At 34.4% G+C, this 17,801-nt stretch overlaps 1 protein-coding gene across 10 annotated transcripts in view; it reads left to right on the top strand.

The window, feature by feature from the left end:
* Window positions 1-17,801, top strand: part of CFAP91 (cilia and flagella associated protein 91) — a 130,567-nt gene that overhangs the window by 20,681 nt on the left and 92,085 nt on the right. For all 10 annotated transcript variants that reach the window (XR_009502929.1, XR_009502927.1, XR_009502928.1 and 7 more), the window contains one exon: window positions 8,416-8,597. Coding sequence is in view for 6 of the 10 variants with exons in the window: in XM_059921041.1 (XP_059777024.1) it covers window positions 8,416-8,597 (182 nt within the window). In the remaining 4 variants the exon portion in view is untranslated. The remainder of the gene's footprint in view (window positions 1-8,415; window positions 8,598-17,801) is intronic.

The raw sequence follows: 17,801 nt of genomic DNA, 5'->3' as shown, positions 1-17,801 counted from the left end.
ATTAATCCAACTATCAATAATCACTTTGGCCATCAGTGGTCTAAATGAACCAATTAAAAGACAAGAACCGACTATATGTTGTCACTAAGAAGCCTACTTTAAGTATAAAGACACATATAGATTAAAAGTAAATGGATAGATTAGAACAGAATAGAGAGCCCAGAAATAAACTCATGTTTTTATGGTCAGTTAATCTATGACAAAGGAGGCAAGAATATACAATGTAGAAAAGACAGCCTCTTCAATAAGTGGTGCTGGGAATACTGGACAGCTACATGTAAAAGAATGAAATCAGAACATTCTCCAACACCATATACAAAAATAAACTCATAGACCTAAATATAAGACCTGAAGCCATAAAACTCCTAGAAGAAAACATAGGAAGAACACTCTTTGACATAAATTGTAGCAATATTTTTTTGGAGCAGTCTCCTAAAGCAAAGGAAATAAAAGCAAAAATAAACAAATGGGACCTAATTAAACTTAAAAGCTTTTGCACAGCAAGGAAAACCATCAACAAAATGAAAAGATAGCCTACTGAATGGGAGAAAATATTTGCAAATGATATGACTGATAAGGGGTTAATATCCAAAATATATAAACAGCCTATACAACTCCACATCAAAAAAACCTAAGCAACCCAATTAAAAAATGTGCAAAAGACCTGAATAGACATTTCTCTAAAGAGGACATGCAGGTGGTCAACATGAACGTGAAAAGATGCTCAACATTGCTAATCATCAGGAAAATGCAAATCAAAACCACGAGATATTATCTCATACCTGTCAGAATGGCTATCATCGAAAAGAACACAAATAACAAACGTTAGCAAGGTGGAGAAAAGGGAACCCTCCTACGCTGTTAGTGGGAATGTAAATTGGTACAGCCACTGTGGAAAACAGTAGGGAGGTTTCTCAAAACACTAAAAATAGAACCACCGTATGACCCAGCAATTCCTCTCCTGGGTATATATCCGAAAAAAACAAAATCACTATTTTGAAAAGATACATGCACCCCAATGTTCATAGCAGCATTGCTTACAGTTGCCAAAATATGGAAGCAATTCAAGCATCCATCAACAGATGAATGAATAAAGAAAATGTGGTATATATATACAATGGAATACTACTCAGCCATAAAAAAGAATGAAAATTGCCACTTGCAACAACATGGATGGACTTGGAGGGTATTATCCTAAGTGAAGTTAGTCAGACAGAGAAAGACAAATACTGTATGATATCACTTATGTGTGGAATCTAAAAAATACAACAAACTAGTCAATATAAGAAAAAAGAAACAGACTCACAGATATAGAGACCAAGCTAGTGGTTACCAGTGGGGAGAGGGAAAGGGGGAGGGGCAGTATAGGAATAGGGGATTAAGAGGTATAAACCATTATGTATAAAATAAGCTACAAGTATATATTGTACAACACAGGGAATATAGCCAATATTTTATAATAACTATAAATGGAGTATAACCTTTAAAAATTGTGAAATACTGTATAGTACACCTGTAACATATAATATTACACATCAACTACACTTCAATTAAAAAATGTAAAAAAAGAACAAAAGTAAATGGATAGAGAAAACTATAGCATACTAACACTGAAAGAAAGCAACAATAGCTATAATAATTTCAGACAGAGCAGACTTCAAAGCAAGGAAAATTATCAGGGATAAAGAGAGGCATTACATAATGATACAGAGGTCAGTTTTCCAAGAAGACATAATAATCCTTAATGTATATGTGCCTGATGACAGAGTGTGAAACTACATGTGGCAAAAAGTAATAGAATTACAAGGAGAAGTAGATGAATCCACTATCACCTCCTGTTGGAAATGGATACATCTAGCAGACAGAAAATCAGTAAGGCCCTAGTTGAACTTAACAATACTATTAATCAGTTGTATATAATTGGTATCTATAGACTACTTATTCAACAACAGCAGAATACACATTCTTCTCAAGCTCACATGAAACATTCACCAAGATAGCCACATTCTGGGCCATAAAACACACTTTAATAAATGTAAAAGCATAGAAATAATACAATGTCTGCTCTCAGACCATAGTGATATTAAACTGGAAATTAAGAACAGAGAGAGAACTGAAAATCCCCAAATATATGGATATTAAACAATATATTTCTAAATAACATATGGATCAAAAAAGATATCTCATGGGAAATTTTAAAATATTTTAAACTAAATGAAAATGACAATACAAATTATAAAAATTTGTGCAATGCAATGAAAGCAGTGCTTAGTGGGAAATTTATAGCATTGAATGCATGTATTAGAAAAGAAGAAAGATCTAAATCAATCATTGAAGCGTCCACCTTGAGAAACTAGAAAAAGAAGAGCAAATTATATCCAAAGCAAGCAGAAGAAAAGCAGTAATAAGAATTAGAGCATAAATCAATGGAATTTTTTTTTCAAGTGTATGGAGAGTATAAGCCATGTAGTTTTTAAAAAATGTTTATTTATTTATTTTGGTTGTGCTGGGTCTTAGTTGCAGCTTGTGGGCTCCTTAGTTGTGGCTCGTGGGCTCTTTTAGTTGCAGCATGTGTGCTCCTTAGTTGCTTCTCGCAGGATCCTTAGTTGTGGCATGCGAACTCTTAGTTGCGGCATGCATGTGGGATCTAGTTCCCTGCCCAGGGATTGGACCCACATCCCCTGCATTGGGAGGTGGATTCTCAACCACTGTGCCACTAGGGAAGTCCCATAAATCAGCAGAATTGATCAAGGAAATCGATAGAGAAAATAAGTGAAACCACAAAGTTCTTCGAAAAGATCACTAAAACTGATAAGCCTCAAGCCGGGCTAACTAAGAAAAAAAGAGAGGACACAAATTATTAATATCAGAAATGAAAAAGGATCCCCTTTTCAGAAATGAAAAAGGATCACTGCAGATCCCATGGCATTAAAAAGATAATTAAGGAATATTGTGAATAACTCTATGCCTACAAATTTGATATTCTAGATGAAAAGGACTAATTACTTGAAAAGCAATTTGCCAAAACTCACACAAGAAGAAATAGAAAATCTGAAAAGGCCTATATTATTATTAACAAATTTTTGAATCAGTAGTTAATAACTTTCTAAAACATAAAGCACCAGGCCCAGATGGGTCTGCTGGTGAATTCTACCAAACATTTAAGGAAGAAGTTATACCATTCTCTGCAGTCTCTTTCAGATAATAGAAGCTAACTCATTCTTTGAGGCCAGCATTACTCTAATACTAAAACCAGGCAAAGACATTAAAAGAAAACTACAAACCAACATCTCTCATGAATGTAGGCATGAAAATCCTCAACAAAATATTAGCAAATCAAATCCAACAATGTATAAAAAGAGTTATACACCACAACCAAGTGGGATTTATCCCAGGTATGCAAGGTTGATTCTACATTTGAAAATCAGTTAATATAATGCATCACATCAACAGGCTGAAAAAGAAAAATCACATGATCATATTACTAGAGGCCAGAAAAAGTATTTGACATTATCCAATACTCATTCATGATTAAAACTCTCAGTTAACTTGGATTAGAGAGGATTAGAGAGGAGTTACACAACTTTATAAAGACTGTGTACCAAAAACTTACATCATACTTAATGGTGAGAAACTCAAAGCTTTTCCACTAAGGTCAGGAAAAAGGCAAGGATGTCCCCTCTCGTCACTCCCTTTCAACATCATACTGGAAGTCGTAGCTAATTCAATAAGACAAGAAGAAGAAATAAAAGGTATACAGTTTGGAAAGGAAGAAATAAAACTGTCTTTTAGCAGGTGACATATTCATCTATGTAGAAAATATGAAAGAATTTACTGAAAAAAAAAAAAAAACCCTCCTGGAACTAATAAGTGATTATAGCAAAGTTGTAGGATATAAGGTTAGTATACAAAAGTCAGCTGCTTTCCTATATACCTATATAGAACAAGTGGAATTTGAAATATAAAACACAGTGCCATTTACATTAGCATCAACAAATGAAATACTTGAGTATAAATTTAATAAAATATACACAAGATCTACTTGAGGAAAACTACAAAACTTTGATGAAAGAAATCAAAGAACAACTAAGTAACTGGAGAAATATTCCATGTTCATGGATAGGAAGACTCAATAGTGTCAATATGTCAGTTCTTCCCAATTTGATTTATAGAGTCCATGTAATCTCAATCAAAATCCCTGCAAGTTATTTTGTGGATATTGACAAAGTGATTCTAAAGTTTATATGAAGAGGCAAAACACTCAGAATAAGCAGCACAATATAGAAGGAGAAGAACAAAGTTGGAGGACTGACATGACCTGACTTCAAGACCTACTGTAAAACTTTTATAATAATGAAAGTGTGGTATTGTGGAAAGAATAGACAAATAGATGAATGAAATAGAATAGAGAGCCCAGAAATAGACCCACATAAATATAATCAACTAATCTTCGACAAAAAGAACACACAATACAATGGAGCAAAGACAGTCTTTTTAAACAAATGATGCTGGAACAACTGGACATCTACGTGCAAAAAAATGAATTTAGGCACAAGCCTTACACCCTTCACAAAATTAACTCAAAATAATCACAGACCTAAATGTAGAATACAAAAATATAAAACTCTTAAAAGATTACATAGGAAAAAAACCTAGATGATCTTGGGTATGGTGATGACTTTTTAGATACAACACCAAAGTCATGATCCATTAAAGAAATAACGGAGAATCTGGACTTCACTGAAATTTAAAACTCCTGCTCTACAGAAGACAATGTCAGTAGAATGAGAAGACAAGTCACAGACCAGGAGAAAATATTTGCAAAAGACATATCTGATAAAGGACTGTTATCCAAAATAATCAAAGAAGTCTAAAACTCAACAGTAAGAAAACAAAAAACCTGATTTTAAAAAAGGTCAAAGACCTTAACAAATACCTCACAAAGAAGATATACAGATGGCAAATAAGGATATGAAAAGATGCTCCACATCATGTCATCAGGGAAATGCAAATTAAAACAATATACCGCTATACACCTGTTAGAATGGGCAAAATCTGGAACACTAACACCACCAAATGTGGAGCAGCAGGAACTTTCATTTTTGGTGGGAATGCAAAATGCTATAGCCACTTCAGAAGACAGTTTGGCAGTTTCTTACAAGACTAAACATACTCTTACCATATGATTTGGCAATCCTGCTCCTTGGTATTTACCCAAAGAGGTTGAAAACTTATCTCTACAGAAAAACCCGCTCACAGATGTTTATAGCGGTTTTATTCATAATTGCCAAAACTTGGAAGTAACCAAGATGTCCTTCAGTAGGTGAATGGATAAATAAACTATGGTACATTGAGACAATATAATATTATTCAGCACTAAAAAGAATTGAGCTATCAAGTCATGAAAAGACATGGAAGAATCTTAAATGCATATAGTTAAGAGAAGGAAGCCAATCTGAAAAGGTTACATACTATATGATTCCAACTATATGACATTCTGGAAAAGGCAAAACTATGGAGATTGTAAAAAGATCATTGGTTGCCAGAGGGTTGGGGGGAATGGGGAAAGGATGAATAGGAGCACAGAGGATTTTAAGGGTAGGGGAAATACTCTGTATGTTACTATAATGATGGATACACGTTATTATACATGTATACATAGACATGTAAGGATTTGTCCATACGCATATAATGTACAACACCAAGAGTGAACCTTAAAGTAAACTGTGGGCTTTGGGTGACTGTGAAGTATCAATGGAGGTTCATCAATTGTAACAAAGCTACCACTCTGGTGAGTCATGTTGATAATGTGTCGGGCTATGCATGTGTGGGGCAGGGGGTATATGGGAAGTTTATGTTCCTTCTTTTCAATTTTGCTATGAACCTAAGATTGCTCTAAAAAATTGCCTTTAAAAAATGCAGACATTCAATAGAGTTCATAATAACAAAACAAGATTTGCTAGCTTTGTGAAGCTCCTCTTTGTGTGCAATTCACTTGGGGCTGGAAGGGAAAATCTAGAAGACTGGGTGTGGCAGACAGTACATATTCCTGGTAGTGGCCCATAGTAGAGGAGGAGGGGCCTGGATGAAGGGAATAGAGCAGCAGTGGCTGCTGTAAAGATACCAAAGCCAGACTAAGTAAGGCTGAGGATGGGATCCACGACAAGGCAGGGCTCAAGCCAAGTAGGAAGCAGATATGGAGTCTTTCTGGCATTGGGTCCCGATCGAGGTTGGGCAGAGGTGGGAAAGAGATTCTTGCTCTTTCTTATTCACATTTTACTCTCCTCTAAAACCAACTGAAATGGAGAGAAAAAGAATAGGTTGGAGAAAAATAACAAGTCGGTTGGGAAAGAAACTGTACTATTGAGTTGCATAGGACTTTTTGTCAAAGTAGCATTCCTCCTTTGCGTCCTATCCTCAGACCCACATAGAAGGGTCCCAAGTCAGCAGAAAGCTTAGTCAGAAGGATTCCTCAGGCTTTACCATAATCCTAGCACATTTGATCAGATGGGTCAAATGTGAAATTATTTAATTTAGAAAACAGTAATTCTCTTGATTCAACTTATGGTGTTATAATATTCACATGATCTGTGATGATAAAGCTAATTTGAAGTTATTTCCTCAAGTAGAATTTTTATAGTAGCATACTTTCTGCTGAAAACTTAAGAAGCTATACGTCTACATGTGTTAGAAATTAATAGCAGCTGCTGAAAAATGATTTCAATGCCTGTTAGAATTCAGCATTAAAAACAATTTAAAGTACTGTTCCATCACAGGTCGAAATGTCAAATAGACACTTCTTTCTAATTGGCTTGAAATGCATTTTTCTTTGAGCTAAGCTGTACATGCTGTGCTCATGTATAAGCACCTCCCCTTGCCTTTGACTTTTTCATAATGGAAATCTCTCTCTTTTTCTCCATTATTTATTGTTTGTGTAATTTAACCAATTCTTCAAAATGATTTATTTTAAATGGAAATGGTTATATATTTTTTTCTTATTTTATAAGTAGTATATATACAGGTTAAAAAAAAAGTTAGAAAATTCGGAAGACTATAAACATGAAAAAAATTCTCTCTATAACCTTACTATCTAGAAATAATTGCTTTCATTATTGTGTGTCCATCTAGGCATTTTTATGTGCCTAATAACACAGTCTTTAAAAGCATAAAAATGTACTCCTAATGTACATACTGCTTTACAGTGTTATTTTTTCTACTTTACTTTGGATCATAGACATTTTTGTTTGTTCATAAATATACATTACATTGTAAGTTTTAATAGCTGGATAAATTCCATTATGTATGTGCCATTTTTTAAAAAACAACTTTTCTACTGATGGTGATTAAGTTTGTAATTTTTTTTTTTGAAAGAGTCACATGAGTAGATTGGGAAGGGTTTCCGTGAAGTGTTGTTTAGTCGAAAAAGCAAGATGCAAAAATATATTTATAGTATGATTTCATGTTAGTCAAATGATAAAATAACACTATATTTGTGTATATTTGTGTCAGTGTAGAAAATAAGTGTGCAAAAAAATATGGAAGACATAATTCAAGGATACAACTGAGATACATACCCTAGATATTGGGTATATAGAGAAGGTACTGCTACAGGTGGATAAGGAAGAAAAAGGGATTGAGGGATGCAAACTCAAAAGCACAAGAAAACACTGCACTGAAACATTAAACCATATGTGCTGTCATACTTATTGTTTAAGAAATTATGTGTAAGGGTGGGCATATGTTTAAGTGAATTAAAGAGGTTTTTTGTATTTAAAAATAGACAGAATGAAAAAAACAAAGGTGAAAATAATGGGTCCAAGGTTGATGCCTAATGACTCCAGGTATAACCATTTTTTAAAAATAGGCCATTAAAAAAAGTTTTTTACTCTAATAAATGAGACTTTGTAAACATGTTTGCATATATCTTTGCACAGTCATTGAATTATTTCCTACAATAAATTCCTAGGAGTACAATTGCTGGGGCAAAAGGGTATTTTAAGGGTTTGATATATATTGATAAGTTACCTGTTAGTTAGGTTGTACCTATTTGTATTTCCATCAACAGTTTATGAGAATGTCTGTTTCTTCACAACTTCATTGATGCTAGGTACTTTCAAACTTTTAAATCATTGCTTATGTTATATAATAAAATAGCATCTTGCTGTTTTAATTTACTTTTCTTAGATTACTAGTTATGTTCATTATCTTTTCATATGATTGTTAGAAGTTTTACTTTTTGTTTTCTGGACTGTCCTTTACCCATTTCTCTGTGGCTATTTAACTGTCTTATTGATTCACAAGGGCATTTTATATAGAAAGACTGTTTAACTCTTTATCATATATGTTTCAAAACCTATTGATAGGTATAAAGTGATTGTATCAGGTTTTAATTTTTAAAATGATTTTCTCTTTTAGGGCAGAGCCATATACTTTTCCTCCTCCTTCTACTAAGTACCTCCCCATTCCTTCAAAGTATACTGTGGGCACTCAGACTGATTATCGCGATGCCGAAGTTCAAACAGACCCGTATTCTCCAGAATACATAGTATGTCAGGATTCCATCCCTGAACTGCTGACCCTGGCAACTCTCACTTGGGGTGAGTTGGTAATTCTTTTGAATATTTGCAGATGACAGTCCTGATAAGCACACATGCTACTGAGTTCTTGGAAATGACACACATAGAGGCAACTGTGGTTTAAAGTATTGCTATTTAAAGTGTCTTGCTCAGTAGGGCTACTTCATAGACTCATACATTTTCTGATAGATTTGTTCAAAGGTATTTACGCCCTTTTCACTGTAAGGAGGCTTATTGTCCTTTTCCCCTGAAGCTGAAGTTATATTTTGGCTTAATTTTGTGGTTACTTTGCTGACGACTCCCCTCCCTCTTCTCACTGTTTCTCCCAGTGAATCAGTTCTTTTTCACTGAGGCATTCATACTCCTTCTTTACACATAAACCTTTCTTGAGTGTATAATACTGAATGCGTATTCCAACATATGTAATAATATTATCTTTCTTTGCTAAAATATCTTGCAATTTATCAAGGCTCCCTTATATATACTTTATTTGATGATTTGGATGATTTCTTTTGATATTATCTCTGAAATTCTAATATCTTCCAGGCTCAGAAATTCACTCTCAGAGTATAGAAATTCACTCTGGTCTAGGCCCTTATTATGTGAAACTATAAAAATTAATAAGAGAAGGGACCTTTAGAAACTATTAGGCATTAGCTTATTGAACCCACTTGATTGTAGCTGGGAAGCTGAGAACCAGAGAGGCTGACTCCTCTAAGGTCATGGAGATAGTTGGTACACTGTAATGATTTTTATTAAAATGAGATCACTTTTGTTTCCCCAATGTAATTAATTGCTGTGATCAATTCTGCATCACAGGCCAAGAAGATGTTCATATCTGAGTTCTAGTTTTGATTCTTGTTTCCTGGCCCACTTTATGAATACAGATTAAGCATTCTTGACACCCACACTTTAAACCAGAGGCTCTAATTTCAGGTCTAGATGACAGGTTAAAAGTATGCTGACATCTTTCCCTTTGCTCTGAGCACATAAAAAACATATTATAAAGATTAATAACCACACTTAAAAGCAAGGAGGAAAATTTCCATAGTCTAGAAGTGGAGACTTCTTCCTAAAAGAAAGAAATAGCTGGGAACCTGTGATGGTAAGCAGGGACTCTGAACAGTGGGGAGCAGATCTGAGTTACCTGCTTAAACTAAAGGAGACAGAAACTTTTCTCCTGCCCACAGATAGGACTGAAGCCCAGTGCCTGCCAGTCTAAGCCAAGTGCTCCTACCTGGGGCCTTGGGCTTTACCTCTTGGTGTGACAAGGGCTTAGCATTGAGCTGCAGGAGGACCAGAACCAGGATATCTAAAACAAAAAATCTGGGCAGGGGCTCAGAAGTGCTTCACTTGGTAAAAGGCCTAATCTGGAGCCCTGCCACTGGCAGCTCTGGGGTTGAAGTATCAATAAAAACCTCCATGAGTTAGGCCTACCTCTTCATTGGTGAGGCTCTGGGTGGAGGTTCAAATAGAGGCCCATATACTATTGATATATGTATAGATGTTTAAAAATTATAAATCAAGCTACTATCTGTTAGATAAAATACGTTCTATATTTTTCACAAATAAATCTTTCTAAAAAGTTGAAAGGACAAATGTACATTTAAAATTCTTAGACTCTTTGGGATTGCATGCTGGAATGTGGCAGCAATGGGAGAGGCTGTCTAGTGGCCTGCCCTTTTCTCTGGCTCTGTTCCACATCACGAGGGGCCTGTCATGCATGTATATGATTGCCCCACCTGGCTTTTCCATTTTCTGTTTACACATCCTTGCAAACAGCTGCCTCTTGGCCATGCCTTGGGCTTAAGGGTGAACAAACAGCAGCATATAGTCTGCCCTCAGGAGTCTGAATCCTGAGAAGAGGCCCATGTAGATTTTGGAAGTGGGCTTGGGGCCATTTATGCAAGGAATTCCAGGTTCTCTAAGAGCAGGAGTACTCCAGGTGGGCATTTTGTAGTATTATCTTTAAAGTGCTGTGGGAAAATAATCCCAAATCTAGAATTCTTATACCAGCCAAACTGTTATTCAGGAGTGAAGGTGAAATAAGGACACTTTCACAGGATAGGACATTTCATAGGTCTATCTCATAGGATATTGTAAAGATTAATTTAAATTCACTTATGTAATGTGCTTAGACCAGTGCTTAGTATGTAAATAAGCATTCTATACATGTTAGCTATTAATCCGAAAAGGAAGAACAAAAGGACATACTTCAACAAGAAGAAAAATAAGCCCAAAAGGAAGAAGCAGGGTTTAAGAACGTGATGAGCAAAAAAAGAGAAAGATATGTAATTAAAAATTTAAAGTGTTGAGTTTTTAAAAATGATACTTAAAAAAAAAAATAAGAATGAAGCAAGTACTAAAACTCTAGATCAGAATTGGCAAACTATGGTCCATAGGCCAGTTTGGCCTATTGCCTTTTTTTATATGGCCTGCAAGTTAAGGATGATTTTTACATTTAAAAATGGATGAAAAAAACCTATTTTGCGACATGTGAAAATTATTTGTACTATTTTGTGACATGTGAAAATTATTTGTACTATTTTGTGACATGTGAAAATGATATGAGATTAAAATTCCAGTGACCCTAAAATGGTTTTATTGGAATACAGCCAAACTTATTTGTTACGTAGTGTCCTTGCCTGCTTTTGCACTGCCATGCAGAATTGAGTAACTGAAAGAGACTGTGTGGCCCACAAAGCCTCATGTATTTACTCACTGGCCTTTCACAGAGAAAGCTTGCTGACCTCTGCTCTAGATCAGTCCTTTTCAGACTTTAGCATGAATAAGAATCATCTGGTGAGCTTGTTAAAACACTGATTCATGGCCCCATCCCAGAGATTCTGATTTACTAGGTCTGAGAAAGGGTGGAGAATTTGCATTTCTACCAAGCTCGCAGATGCTGCTGCTCCTGCTGGTTTAAGAACCACACTGAGTACTGGAGTTAAGAAGAAATAAGAATAAAGCATGTGAAAATTCTATTTTCTTTTGGAGAGAGAGCAATATTAATTACCTTTAGACTTTATTAGAAAACTATGAGTGGAAATTTCTAGGTTAAAAAATTTGTGTGTAACCTCTGGAAAAAAGAGAAGAAATATATCATTTCACAATTGGTAAAGGGGAAAAAGTGGAAATAACAGTAGAAATGGGGGAAAATGCAAAGAAAAAACACGATAAATAGAAAATACATAGTAAAGTGTAGGGAAAATGTTCAAATATTTTAATAATCAAAATATATAATAAAAGTGACTTAAACTTGCCTATTAAAAAATTCTTGGATTGAATTCATTAAAACCCAGCAAAAACAGCTTGCTATTTATAAAATAGCATTATCACTTTGAAAATAAAGGAGTGGAAAATATACTGAAAGCTGACGCAAAAAAAGCTGGTGTAACAATGTTAATATTAGACCAAAGTTAATCAGAAAACAGTAAAAGGGATAATGAAGAACATGAAATAGTTATAAAAGGAAAAACCCACCAGAAGTTATATCTGTTATGAATTGGAATTTAGTCTGCATAGACTCAAAATATAAAGCAAAATTGATTGAATCACAAGGAAACATGGACAAATTCCTATTCACAGTGGAAGATTTTTTAATGCTCCTCTTTCAGATTAAGCTATCAAAAGTTAGGATTTAGGTGATTTGAACAAGACGCTTAATGTATTTCACATAAAAGAGTTTGCATGTGGTAAGCCATGGCGAGACCTGCTGTAGATCTGATTATGCATTAAGAAACTGAATGTGGAAATAACTTGGCTGTAGTATTTCAAGGAAATAATTATGGCTCTGGGCTCCTTTGAACTGGCCGATTTCTCACTCCACATTTATAGTCATTTGATTTATGAGAAAGATGCCACTATATTCAGTGGGAAAAAGGAGGTCTTTTCAATAAATGTTGATGAAACAATTAGATATCCATGTGCAAAAGTGAACTTTGATTCTGATTTCTACCTCCAGGCAGTACTGGGAAAAACAAACAAAAAAACCCAACGTGTGTGTGTGTGTGTGTGTGTGTGTAAATTGATAACCTGATTCTAAAATTAATATGGAAATGTCAAAGGGTCAAAAGTAGCCAAGGCAAATGTGAAGAAACAGAACAGTATACACTATGAGATACAAAGACTTACTTTAAAGCTGCAGTAATTACACAGTGTGGTATATTCTCAAAGCTACACAAATAGATCATTGTTACAGAATAGGGAGTCCAGAAATTAACCCACAAGTAGATATCATCTGACTTAAGACAAGGATAGTACTACAGTACACTAGAAAAAAAATGACCTTTTCAATAAATGGTGCTGAGTCAATTAGTCATCTTGAAAACAGTGACTCGATTCCTAGTTCACACCATAAACTGAACCAATCCCAGATGTCTAAATGTGAAAGGTGAAACAAAAATTTAGAAGGAAACATAAGAGAATATTTTCATGATCTTGGGTAGGCACACATTTTATTAAATAGAACAAAAAATGCTAACCATAAAGGGAAAATTAAGAAATTAGATCACATTAAAATTAAGAACCTCTGTTCACCAAAATACATTAAGATAGTGAAAAGGCAAACCACATATTGGGAGAAGATATTTGCAATACCTACATATGACAGAAGACTCATATCTAGAACACATAAAGAAATCCTACAAATCAACAAGAAAAAGACGACCCAATAGAAAAGTTAGCAAATGATGTGAGCAGTCACTTGATAAAACGGGTTTTCAAATGGCCAATCAACATATGAAACAGTGTTCAACCTGATTAGTCATCAGGGAAATGCAAATTAAAATCTCAGTTTGATACTACAGACATACCAGAATAACCAATGTTAAAAAGATTGATATTACTAAGTGATGATAAGGATTTGAAGCAAAGAGAATTTCATATACTGCATGTATATATTGCAACCATTCTTTGGAAACTGGTAGTATCTTCTAAAGCTGACACAATACCTACAACCCAGGAACGTCATCCCTCACTATATACACAAGAAAAGTGAGTACTTAGCTCTACTATAAGAAATGCATATATAATTTTCACCAAGAGACAATGCAAGAATGTTCATAGCAGCACTATTCATAGTAACTCTGAACTGAAAACAACCCAGATGTCCATCAACCATAGAACGGATGAATAACCTGTAGTATGTTCACACAGTGGAATACTATATAGTAATGAGAATGAAAGTACAGCTACACATAACCACATGGGTGAATCTCACATACATATTGCTGAGCAAAAGAAGTAAGACACTAAAGAGTACCTACATTTTGATTTCATTTATATGAAGATCAAAACCTATCAGAACTAAATTAATATGTTAGGATTCAGGCTGGTGGCTATCCTTGAGGCAAGTAGAGACTGGGAGGGAGTATGATGGGCAATCTAGGGTTCTGGTAAATTCTGTTCCTTGATGTGAGTGCTGGTTATTTGGGATGTTCCTTTGTGTACCTTTCTGTGTGTATATTATACATTAGTAGAATGTTTGCATAAAAATAAGTAAAAAATAATGACACAGTAAAAGGTTGACACCGAAAGCACTAAGAAAACATTGAGTGCTATGTGCCAAGAACTGTTCCAAGTGCTTTATGTTTTTAACTTATTTAATCTTCACAAGTTAAGTAAATAATAAATTTTAAATCAGAAACCAATAAGAAACCTTAAAAAGGCAGAAGAAATAGTCATTACGATCATAAATTTTTTGGATAAAGATTAATAATATACTGAAACTTCTTGTGGGAAACATCAAGAACAAAGACAGAAGTTGCAAATAAAGAGTATTAGAATTGGAAGAGGGACATACTATAGACTAAACGATTTAGGGACTATAAGAGAACACTATGCATCACTTTTGCCCTACATTTAAAAATTAAGATTATATTAGTTTCAGGTGTACAGCATAGTGAATTTTTAATAGATTATACTCCATTTAAAGTTATTACAAAATAATGGCTGTATGTCCATGTGCTGTATAATATATCATCATTGCTTATCTATTTTATACATAGTAGTTTGTATCTCTTAATCCCGTACCCCTGTCTCGCCCTCCCACCCCTTCCCTCTCCTCATTGGTATCCACTAGTTTGTTTTCTATGTGAGGTTGTTTCTGTTTTGTTATATACGCTCCTTTGTTTTATTTTTTAGATGCCACATGTAAGTGATAACATACACTATGTCTTTCTCCGTCTGGCTTATTTCACTGAGGATAATATGCTCTAGGTCCATCTACGTTGTTGCAGATGGCAGAAATTTATTCCTTTTTTATAGCTGAGTAAATTCCATTGTATACATACACCACATCTTCTTAATCCATTCACCTGTTGATGGATTCTTGGGTTGCTTCCATATCTTGGCTACTGTAAGTAATGCTGCTATGAACATTGGGGTGCATGTATCTTTTCAAGTTAGTGTTTTGGGGTTGTTTTTTGGGGGGGGAATATATACCCAGGAGTGGAATTGCTGCATCATATGGTAGTTCTATTTTTAGTTTTTTGAGGAACCTCCTGTTTTCCATAGTGGCTGCATCAATTTTAATTTCTACCAGCAGTGTACAAGGGTTCCTATTTCTCTACATCCTTCCCAATGTTTGTTATTTGTAGACTTTTTGGTGATAGCCATTCTGACAGGTGTGAGGTGACATCTGATTGTGGTTTACATTTCTCTGATGATTAGTGATGTTGAGCATCTTTTCATGTGCCTGTTGGCCATCTGTATGTCTTCTTTGGAAAAATGTCTCTTCAGCTCTTTTGTCCATTTTTTAATTGGGTTGTTTGGTTTTTTAGATATTGAGTTGTATGAGCTGTTTATATATTTTGATATTAAACACTTGTCAGTTATATCACTTGCAAATATTTTCTCCCTTTCAGTAGGTTGTCTTTTCATTTTGTCAATGATTTCCTTTGCTGTGCAAAAGCTTTTGAGTTTAACTAGGTCCCATTTGTTTATTTTTGCTTTTGTTTCCTTTGCCTTAGGAGACAGATCCAGAAGAATATGGCTATGATTTATGTCAGAGTGTTCTGCCTATGTTTTCTTCTAGGAATTTTATGGTTTCAGGTCTTACACTTAGGTCTTTAGTCCATTTTGAGTTTATTTTGTATATGTTGTGAGAGAATGTTCTAATTTCATTCTTTTACATGTATCTGTCTCGTTTTCCCAGTACCATTTATTGAAGAGACTGTATTTTCTCCATTGTATATTCTTGCCTCCTTTGTCATAGATTAATTGATCATAGGAGTATGAGTTTATTTCTGAGTTCTCTATTCTGTTCCATTGATCTCTATATCTGTTTTTGTGCCAGTACCATGCTGTTTTCATTACTGTAGCTTTGTAGTATAGTCTGAAGTCAGGGAGCATGATACATCCAGCTTTGTTCTCTTTTCTCAAATTACTTTGGCAATTTGGAGTCTTTTGTGGTTTCATATGAATTTTAGGATTATTTGTTCTAGTTCTGTTGAAATGTCATGGGTATTATGTTAGGGATTGAATTAAATCTGTAGATTGCTTTGGGTGGTATGGACATTTTAACAATATTAATTCTTCCAATCCAAAACACAGGATATTTTTCCATTTCTTGGTATCATTTCTAAATTCCTTCATCAGTGTTTTATAGTTTTTAGAGTATAGGTCTCTCACCTCCTTGGTTAAGTTTATTCTTAGTATTTTACTCTTTTTGATGGGATTTTGAATGGGATTTTTTTCTGTTTTGCTTTCTCTTTCTGATAGTTCATTGTTAGTATATAGAAAAGTAAAAGATTTCTGTGTATTAATCTTGTATCCTGCAACTTTGCTGAACTCATTTTTGGTTCTAATACCTTTTCGGGTATTAGACTTTGGGTTTTCTATATATAGTATCATGTCATACACAAAGAGTGATAGTTTTACTTCTTCCCTTCTAATTTGGATGCATTTTTTTTCTTGTCTGATTGCTGTGACTAGAACTTCCAATACTACATTAAATAGAAGGGGTGAGAGTGGGCATCCTTGTCTTTTTCTTATTTTAGAGTAAAGACTGAAAGCTTTTCACCTTTGAGTATGATGTTAGCTGTGAGTTTGTCATAAATGGCCTTTATTATGCTGAAATGTGTTCCCTCTATACCAACGTCAATGATAGTTTTTATCATGAATGGATTTTGAATTTTGTCAAATGCTTTTTCTGTATCTATTGAAATGATTGTGTGATTTTTCTCCTTCCTTTTGTTACTGTGGTGTATCACATTGATTGATTTGCAAATACTGAACCATCCTTGCATCCCTCAAATAAATCTCACTTGATCATGGTGTATGATCCTTTTTATATATTGTTGGATTCAGTTTGCTAATATTTTGTTGAGGATTTTTGTATCTATATTCATCAAAGATATTGGCCTGTAATCTTTTTTTTTGCAGCGTCTTTGTCTGGTTTTGATATCAGGGTAGTGGTAGCCTCATAGAATGAATTTGGGAGTGTTTCATTCTCTTCAAGTGTTTGGATTAGTTTGAGAAGGATATTATTAGCTCTTCTTTATATGTTTGGTAAGAGTTTTTTAAATTACAAATTCAATTTCACTACTAGTGATCTGTCTGTTGAGATGATCTTTTTCCTCCTCATTCAGTCTTGGAAGTTTGTGTGTTTCTAGAAATTTCTCCATTTCTTCTAGGTTGTCCAATTAGTTGGCTTATAACTGTTAGTAGTACTTTGTTATAAGTTTGTAAATCTCTGTGTTATTGGTTGTTACTTCTCGTCTTTTGCTTCTTGTTTTGTTTACCTGGGTCCTCTCTCTTTTCTTGTTAGCCTGGCTAAAGTTTTATCAATTTTGTTTATCTTTTCAAAGAACCAGTTCTTGGTTTCATTGATCTTTTCTAATTTTTTTTTTTTGCTCTATTTATTTCCTCTCTGATTTTTATTATTTCCTTCCTTCTGCTGACTTTGGGCTTCGCTCTTCTTTTTCTAATTCCTTTAGGTGGTAGGTTAGGTTGTTTATTTGAGATTTTTCTTGTTTCTTGAGGAAGGCCTGTATTGCTACAAAATTCCCTTCTAGAACTGCTTTTGCTGCATCCCATAAATTTTCGGAAGGTTGTGTTTCCATTTTCATTTGTCAAGATATTTTCTGATTTTCTCTTTGATTTCTTCATTGATCCTTTGGTTTTTAGTAGCATGTTGTTTAGTCTCTACATGTGTGTGCTTTTCTCATTTTTCTTGCCATAATTGATTTTTAGTTTCATACTGTTGTGGTCAGAAAAAATGCT

This window comes from Balaenoptera ricei, chromosome 4, assembly GCF_028023285.1.
Source record: "Balaenoptera ricei isolate mBalRic1 chromosome 4, mBalRic1.hap2, whole genome shotgun sequence".
NCBI classification, from domain to species: Eukaryota; Metazoa; Chordata; class Mammalia; order Artiodactyla; family Balaenopteridae; genus Balaenoptera; species Balaenoptera ricei.
The sequence above is the reverse complement of the archived record's forward strand: the minus strand, read 5'-3'. Positions and strand labels throughout refer to the sequence as shown.